The following is a 7810-nucleotide window of genomic DNA, read 5'->3' on the forward strand; positions in this document are numbered from 1 at the left end:
ATTTTCATTTTCATCTCAAAAATGAATTAAAAAAATTAGAAAAAAAAATCATAAACAAGGCATTCACATAAAGTTAAATGACACTAAATTAAATAAATGTGACTTTCTAAAACATTAATGATTAATTAATTTATAAGAAAACCTTAAGATTAAATAAATTAATATTTCTCGAGATTTATAAGTAAATTTTTTTAAAATTAAAACCAATGATTAATTAGCCAAATATAAACATTTTTCTAATTTTATTTTCAACTCAACGCAGCCTCATTCTCACTGAACTGAATTTTCTCTCTCCGCCTATACATACATATACACACATATATTGATCGTCTTCCCCAAACGTCGAGGTCACGACGAAAACACACAAAAACCAAAGCACATTCTCAAATGCCATCTTTGTTAGCTGCTCAAACAAGGAAACAAACCCCACAATACTTTACACATATTCTCTCAAACCCTAACATTCTCTTCCATTCCATCACATATATGAAGAAGCTCTGACAACTCAGACTGAGACATCTCAACAGTTTCAGGCAAAGTCACTGTCATTCTCTATGCTTTTCAATTGTTTTCTAGCTGTTTTGTAGCATTAACTGTTTGTCTGACAGATCTGTTGTGGTTGCTATATTGATGTGGAAATTTGCGATCTTGTTTTGATCTAATTGTGGTAGGGTCTTGAAATGTAGATCTGATTTGAGTTTGCGTAATTGCGCTTCGATTTTGCTTGTGTTCGATCTGGAAATTTAGGGATCTGTGTTTTGATCGATGCAAGTTCTGGCCTTGAAATGTGAACTTTTATAAGTTGCCAAAATTGAATCGGTAGATTGCTATCAATTTCTTAGACATTTTTGTTTGTTTGCATTTAGGATCTACACAATTGATTAATCAATAGTTGTGCTTATAATATGTTGATGTATTGATGATATGCCAATGTTTTATTTTTTGCTCATGGGATTTACTGCCAGTTGTTCTTAGTTTTACACTCTCTCTCTCTCTCTATTTATATTTTATTTTTATTTTTAAATCCATATCTGAAGTTCCACTCGTAATTTTAAATTTTTTAAAGCTTACATGCACATGTACATTCGTGTGGTTTAAGGATTCAGTAGAATAGTGCAATAGCTATGCCAGCAATGATTGTTGTGATAGCTACTATACGTAAATAAATGCTATAATTTTGTGGAAATCGAATGATGTTTTGTGTCTTTTTCAGAAAATTTGGGTGCTGAAGCGGACAAAAATCTTAAAGTTATATTCTGAAGTGTATGGATTCTCTTATGGAGGAGGAGGAATAAAGATTCGCCTGCAATCAAATATTGTAAATACAAATGAAAATGGCTCCTTCTAGCAAGGCTGATAAGAAGGCAGCAGTTGATGCGGCTGCATGGATGTTCAATGTAGTCACTTCTGTTGGGATTATCATTGTCAATAAAGCCTTAATGGCCACATATGGCTTCAGTTTTGGTAAATTTTATATCAATGTCTTCTCTATTTTCTTTGATCAATTGTACTATGCTTTCTGTTACATAATTTTTTTTTCCCATTCCAATGATTAGAGAATTTTGAATAAATTTTCAATCAAATGATGGATGGGATGGTGCATTCAGTTTGGATTGGGACTCATAGGGAGATCTATGGTCATTGCCTTCAAAAAATTATGAGAAAATTGAATTAGTGTTACTTAAGAATCAGAGGAATTATTGTTAGTTGGATATGGACATGGCGGGCTCATTTGGGAACTTAGCTATTTTAGTTAGTTTTTTAGTTATTTTAGCATGGCTAAAAAAGTTGTGTTTTGGATGATAGTTATTTATTTGTTTATTTTTGTTGTTGATTTGATGGTTTGTGAGAGAAAAAATGAAATAATTATAGTTTGAATACAACCTTTTTTCTTATTGGCTATTTTAGCATTTTTTGTGTGGGTGTCTTTATTGGCTATTTTAGCCCCAAACTTGCATCCCAAACACCCCCCGTATCATAGATTTGCTTTTATCATGCGGAGTTCCCAACTTCCATCACCAATTATTGTTTTTCAACACTGGCCAGTATTAATTGTTTGAATCGCAATAATGGTGCTTCCAAGCATATGAAAATATAGTTTGGGACATATGATTGCTAATATACATACAATTTTTATCTTGTTGAAGGGTGCTTCATTCCATTATCTAAGTTATAATAATTAAAAAACTTCTTGATTATAGGGTTGTTTACGGGTCAGTGTCAGTCAGGGTCCACGAAGACAAACAGGGGAAAAAATAACTTGGAAATTTCCACATCCGAGAAAGAGAGAGATAAAAAGATGTATATATATGTTACAAGTTGCAACTGGAAAAGGTGGATATGGGGGATGGAGACTAGAGAGGGGTAGGGGGTGTGGGAGACCAGAGAGGGGAAGGGGGTGAGGGAGAGGCGGCCGTGATTAAAAAAATGCAATCTAACCCAAAAATGAAAGCAAGCTGCAGGTTGAAGGTTGAGAGTGGATTTCCAGGGGAGACCAGATGGAGAGAATTGTCGTCAAACGAAATGGTGGAGAAGAATCGCAAAACCAGAGCTGGCAAACATGGAGCCTGTAACCATCCCATTTGAAGTTTGAGAGAGAGAGAGAGAGAGAGAGAGAGAGTGATCTCTGGTAAAGTATAATTGTTAAGGCCACGATTTGATAAGGTAGAGAGATAAAAAGCGGTGATGATAATGAGTAATATAGTCCTCCAATCAAATAAAACCATATAAAATGTAATCTTCACAGCTAATAACATAATGCCACGTGTTACATAGTTATGCATCGGTCGGTTTGGTTTCCACAAAAAATTTCCTCCCAAAACTGTAAACTGAATGTTCCTAGAATTTTTTGACACTTTTAAACTGCAACCGACCGCTGGGTTTCACAAAGCCAACCGTTTTTTTATCAACTCGGTTCAGATTGGTCGGTTTTTTCGGGTGAGCTGGGTCTTTGAACAGGCCTACTGGATTATATTGATATTGAGACCAAGGTTTGGTTCATTGTTTTCTTGTCCACAGACAAAATAGAGTCGAACAAATGTTGATAAAAGTTAACAGTGTCTGCATGCAGTGATGAACCCCGTGTTTTTTTATTGATGAACATTTTAGTTTTAAGATTAGTAATCTACATTCATTTTTTTATTTCTAGTTTTCGACTCTTTATGACTCTTAACTATTCTAATATTGGAAACTTCGAAAAAGAAAATCAACTTATGCTTTTAGTGGATTTGATACAGTCCTGATGCTCAACTAGAATAGTATCTGAAACTAGGATAGTGTGAGTTTCTTGTTTGTTGATTTGATTTTACTTTGAGCTAAAAGTGTATGAATAGCTATCAATTAGCTTCTTTTTTCCTAAGGTCGATGAATTATCATCTCATCTCAATTTAGTAATTTGTAATTTAATAATGACAATTCATCACTGGATGAGCTTAGATAGCAGGCTAAGATTGACCTGTGAAATAAATAACAGGCCAAGATTGTCTAGGATCATGGAACACTACTAGGTTAGGTCAATATAGAGTACATGTGGTTTCTCTATATAGGCAAATCTAAATCTATAAAAAAAAAATGTAAATGAAATTTGTAGTGAGGATACAAACTAAAGACATTTTTTCAAAACCTTGGTATTGGCTTAACTACAAACAAAACAACTGGGAACAACCTAGATGTTGGTATCAGAAACAAATATACAGCTTTTAGAATGCTGTGTGTAATGTAATCATCATATGCTTATCAAAATAATGAGGCAAGAATATGGAATATAGTCTTTGATCAGTTATGACCAAAGTCAGCATTACATAGCAATGGATGATCCCATGGTCGTTGATTGTTTCAGCAGATTGTTGCACAAAATGTTGTGGCAATCATAATAGATGTTGGCAAATTGTCTGATAACGTCCTGAAAATACAACAATGACATGCGAGGGTACAAATTAGGAAATTTCAGAAGGTGTGATGCCTAGGCAGGAAATTTGAAGAACTTGGGTTAAAGTGAAAAGAAAGAAAAGTCATTTTGTACGATATGCATGTAAAAAAGATCTGAGAAAGTTGTTCTCCCTGGCTAGTCAGGATATGGCTTTTTGTGATGATTTGATGACAACAAATGATGATATGGCTTTTTGTTGCTGAGTGGGAAGATCTGGGAGTGTTATTTCATTTTATGTTTGTCCTAGTATTCGTTTATCATCAGATTGTTTTAGCTTGTGATTGCTACAATCCCTGCAGCTACAACGTTAACTGGTTTGCATTTTGTTACCACCACCTTGATGACTGCTGTTCTTAGGTGGCTGGGGTACATCCAACCTTCTCATCTACCCTTGCCAGAGCTTCTGAAGTTTGTTCTTTTTGCAAACTTCTCTATTGTTGGTATGAACATTAGTCTAATGTGGAATTCAGTGGGATTTTATCAGGTAAATTTTTATGTGCTCTGGGTTTTGGATTTCATTATATTAGAATAATTTTTGAAGTTACATACTCTCCAACGTATTGTCAGATTGCAAAGCTGACTATGATCCCTGTCTCCTGCTTATTGGAAGTTGTTTTCGACAAGATCCGATACTCAAGAGACACAAAGCTCAGCATTGCAGTTGTTCTCTTGGGTGTTGCTGTCTGCACTGTTACTGATGTGAGTGTTAATGCTAGAGGTTTCATTGCTGCTCTTGTTGCAGTTTGGAGTACTGCTCTACAACAGTATGTAAGTTGTTTGTTCCACAACTTAAGATCTTATATATTTCCACTAACATAAATCATATATTTTATTATTATCTTACTTGCACTTTCTTGAGTTATCTTGATTGCATACCCATGCAGAAGCACGTAGCCTGAGCGCATGTACAATGTTCTTTATTGTAGCATTGTTTTTAAGACTAACCAACGAAGTATCTAATATTAATTGTTAAATTTTACCTATCTGGTAGTTAAATGCTCATTGGACTTCTCTTGATCGTATAATTCCCTCAAAATGTTGTCCCTTATCTTCAAAAAGTCAGTTTAATGACTTTTTTGTATTTGCAGTATGTACATTACCTCCAACGGAAGTACGCACTTAGTTCTTTCAATCTGTTGGGTCATACTGCACCTGTTCAGGCTGGAACGCTACTGCTAGTAGGCCCTTTTCTGGACTATTGGTTGACAAACAAGACAGTTGATGCCTTTGACTACAACATAGCATCATTGGTAAGCATTGGTACAACCTGTAGTCAAAATTCTCGTATGTATATATGTTTGGGTTGTCATTTGTCCTGCAATAATCATCTTCACATCACGGGCCTAGCTTCTGATCTATGCACAATATGAATCTCTCTGTATATATTTTTTTAAACACCTGTTCACGTCTTACTTTGAAGCATCCCTCAGTTATGAAAAATGTTCCTCTTTTTGGTCTTATTTACTCCCTATCTAGCTTTATGAACGCTGCATGGTGTAAGATTTAAGGGTCTTGTACTGGAATCCAAGTTGATTTGGTTGTGTGTATTGGTTATATGATTTTCAGAATCAATCATTATATTTCTGTTTATCGCGTGCTTGTAATCTGTTCTACCATGCAATTGTGATGGTACCCCTCTTTCCTGTCCTTTCTGGAATGCAAAGAACATAAGAGCGAAAACTTAGCAAAAGAAGAAAAAAAGGAACAAAGGGAAGAAATAGAGGACATGACTGCCTGTAGAGTCGAGGTTGAGGTCATGAAATCTAACTTGTATGATATTAAGGACAGTCTCTTCTCTTGTGCTGTCATGCTACTTTTACATCTGTATGCATGCAGAGTCTCTTTGTGTCATGAAAAAGATCTGAACTTGCTTTTCCAATCAAAGTCTTCTGATAAGAAAATTGGCCTCTGTACTCATTTTTCAGGGAGAAGCCTCATCACTGCCCCAATTTAAGTGTACACGTGGCATTCAAGAATGGGTTAAAACTGAATTTGTTATTTGACAAAAGTAAAAATAAAAAAATCACCAATCTGCATGCTAGAGCATGATCCAGCCACTATGTTGCACGGATTAGGTGACTTAGGAGATGAATAACAAAGGGAGGGGTATATATGGAGAGGTACATACACAAAGCTTTTGAATGTCTATTGCTATATTGAAAAATAATAAATGTAACACTCCATTGATCTTAATACACCAATGTTGCTTTCTTGCACATTATGTTCATGGCACAAGGCTTTTATATGTTTCCACATATGGATGATTCCTTAGCTGTAGATACCGGTTTTCATTAGCTTTACAAGAACGGTCTGTCACAATTATATCAACGTGCTGTTTTCTGCAGGTGTTTATAATCCTCTCATGCACTATTGCAGTAGGGACTAACCTCAGCCAATTTATCTGTATTGGAAGATTTACAGCAGTGTCCTTCCAAGTACTCGGTCATATGAAGACGATCCTAGTTTTGATCCTCGGATTCATATTCTTTGGAAAGGAGGGCCTAAATATACAAGTGGTCATAGGCATGGTCATCGCTGTAGTTGGAATGATTTGGTACGGCAATGCTTCATCGAAACCTGGTGGAAAGGAGCGTCGAAGCCATTCAATGTCTAGCAGCAGACAACAGAAACATGGCGGTTTATCAGAATCTTCAGAAATTGATGACAAGGTCTAAATCCTTTCGAGAGTACAGCTTAAACATACAAGGGTAGGTTATACCAGCATTTTTTTTTTAAATCATCTGACGCTAGATACACCTCCCAAACCCCAATTATTTACAGATTCTTCCTAATTTTGTAGTTCTTATGTTCATTTTCTTGATATTAAATCCCTTCAAGGTGATGGATACTTTTGGATAGGGTTTATATTCCCCGAGAATTTTCATGTTTCCATGATGATAATTTATATAGTGATTTTTTTTTTTTTTTTTTTTTTTTTCTCCTCTGTTGGGAGTCTCATTATGCATCCTCCTTTTTTTTTTCCGCCTCAGTATGGCTGTGTTTGGGAAAGATTTTTTTGTGGTTTTTTTTTTTTTTTTTTTTTTTTTTTCACTAAAAGACAAAGTAGTTACAAAATTAAAAAAACAAATCCAAACAAAATATCACATCAAACGCATAATTATTTTATTTTTTCTTTTACAAACATCGCATTCAACCACAAAAAAATCCAATTTTCTTTTCAAACACAAAATTTTTTTTCTTCAATAATATCCTACAACTAAAAACACTTACAAAAAATTTACTTACCAAACGCCCACTATGTATCCGGATAATTTCATTTGTTTTAGATAATTATAATATTATGTACTATATTTAATTTAAGAATCATAAATAAGACAATCTTCTTTTTGAGAAATTATACAATAGTTTCGGAATATCACGCTCTTTCACCAATCACTATTCATTTTGTTTCCTCATGTTTTTTGTATTAAGGGAGCCAATTTTTATGGGTATTAATGATTTGCATTTATTTGCAGTGTCCGTCTATTGATATTATGAATTTGAAATATGTGCAACAAAGTTTATTTGTAACAAGTTTATAGATGAAATTGAGAGGGCCTATAGAAAGGCAAGTTTGAGGTATTGAGGTCCTTAACATTCCACATGGAGGGACAAGTCTGGTGAGAAAAGAAAAAAAAATAGTGAGATTAAAAAATTCTTTTATTTATTTAGATGGTTAAGTTGGTGGAAAATGATGAGAGATTGTGACAAAAGCATTATCAACAACGACTCCGATTCGTAACTCGAATTTGGAGGTTCGAATTTAGCTCGAATTTGGAGAAGAAGAAGAAGAGAAGAAGAAGGAGGAAGGAGGAGGAAGAAGGAGAATTGGAGGGGAGGGGGTCATCAAAATCGGGCTGGAGGAGGCGGGGCTGTGACGAT

General features: G+C 34.8%; 1 protein-coding gene across 1 annotated transcript; it reads left to right on the forward strand.

The window, feature by feature from the left end:
* The first annotated feature begins 222 nt into the window (after window positions 1–222).
* Window positions 223–6854, forward strand: LOC114309751 (UDP-rhamnose/UDP-galactose transporter 6). The gene is made up of 6 exons (XM_028255560.2): window positions 223–533; window positions 1214–1464; window positions 4228–4412; window positions 4496–4696; window positions 5017–5178; window positions 6274–6854. The coding sequence occupies exons 2-6, from the start codon at window positions 1329–1331 to the stop codon at window positions 6601–6603; spliced, it is 1014 nt and encodes a 337-aa protein (XP_028111361.2). The 5' UTR covers window positions 223–533; window positions 1214–1328; the 3' UTR covers window positions 6604–6854.
* Window positions 6855–7810: the final 956 nt, after the last annotated feature.

The sequence above is a fragment of the Camellia sinensis genome, chromosome 3 (assembly GCF_055761805.1).
Source record: "Camellia sinensis isolate YWXY chromosome 3, ASM5576180v1, whole genome shotgun sequence".
Taxonomy (NCBI): Eukaryota; Viridiplantae; Streptophyta; class Magnoliopsida; order Ericales; family Theaceae; genus Camellia; species Camellia sinensis.

What these genes read in the sequence shown, in the direction of transcription:
- LOC114309751 (XM_028255560.2), top strand. Translation starts at nt 1,329, where the DNA reads ATGAAAATGGCTCCTTCTAGCAAGGCTGATAAGAAGGCAGCAGTTGAT. An exon ending in GTACTGCTCTACAACAGTAT is followed by an intron (nt 4,697 to 5,016) that starts GTAAGTTGTTTG and finishes TTGTATTTGCAG; the next exon opens with TATGTACATTACCTCCAACG. An exon ending in ACTACAACATAGCATCATTG is followed by an intron (nt 5,179 to 6,273) that starts GTAAGCATTGGT and finishes TGTTTTCTGCAG; the next exon opens with GTGTTTATAATCCTCTCATG.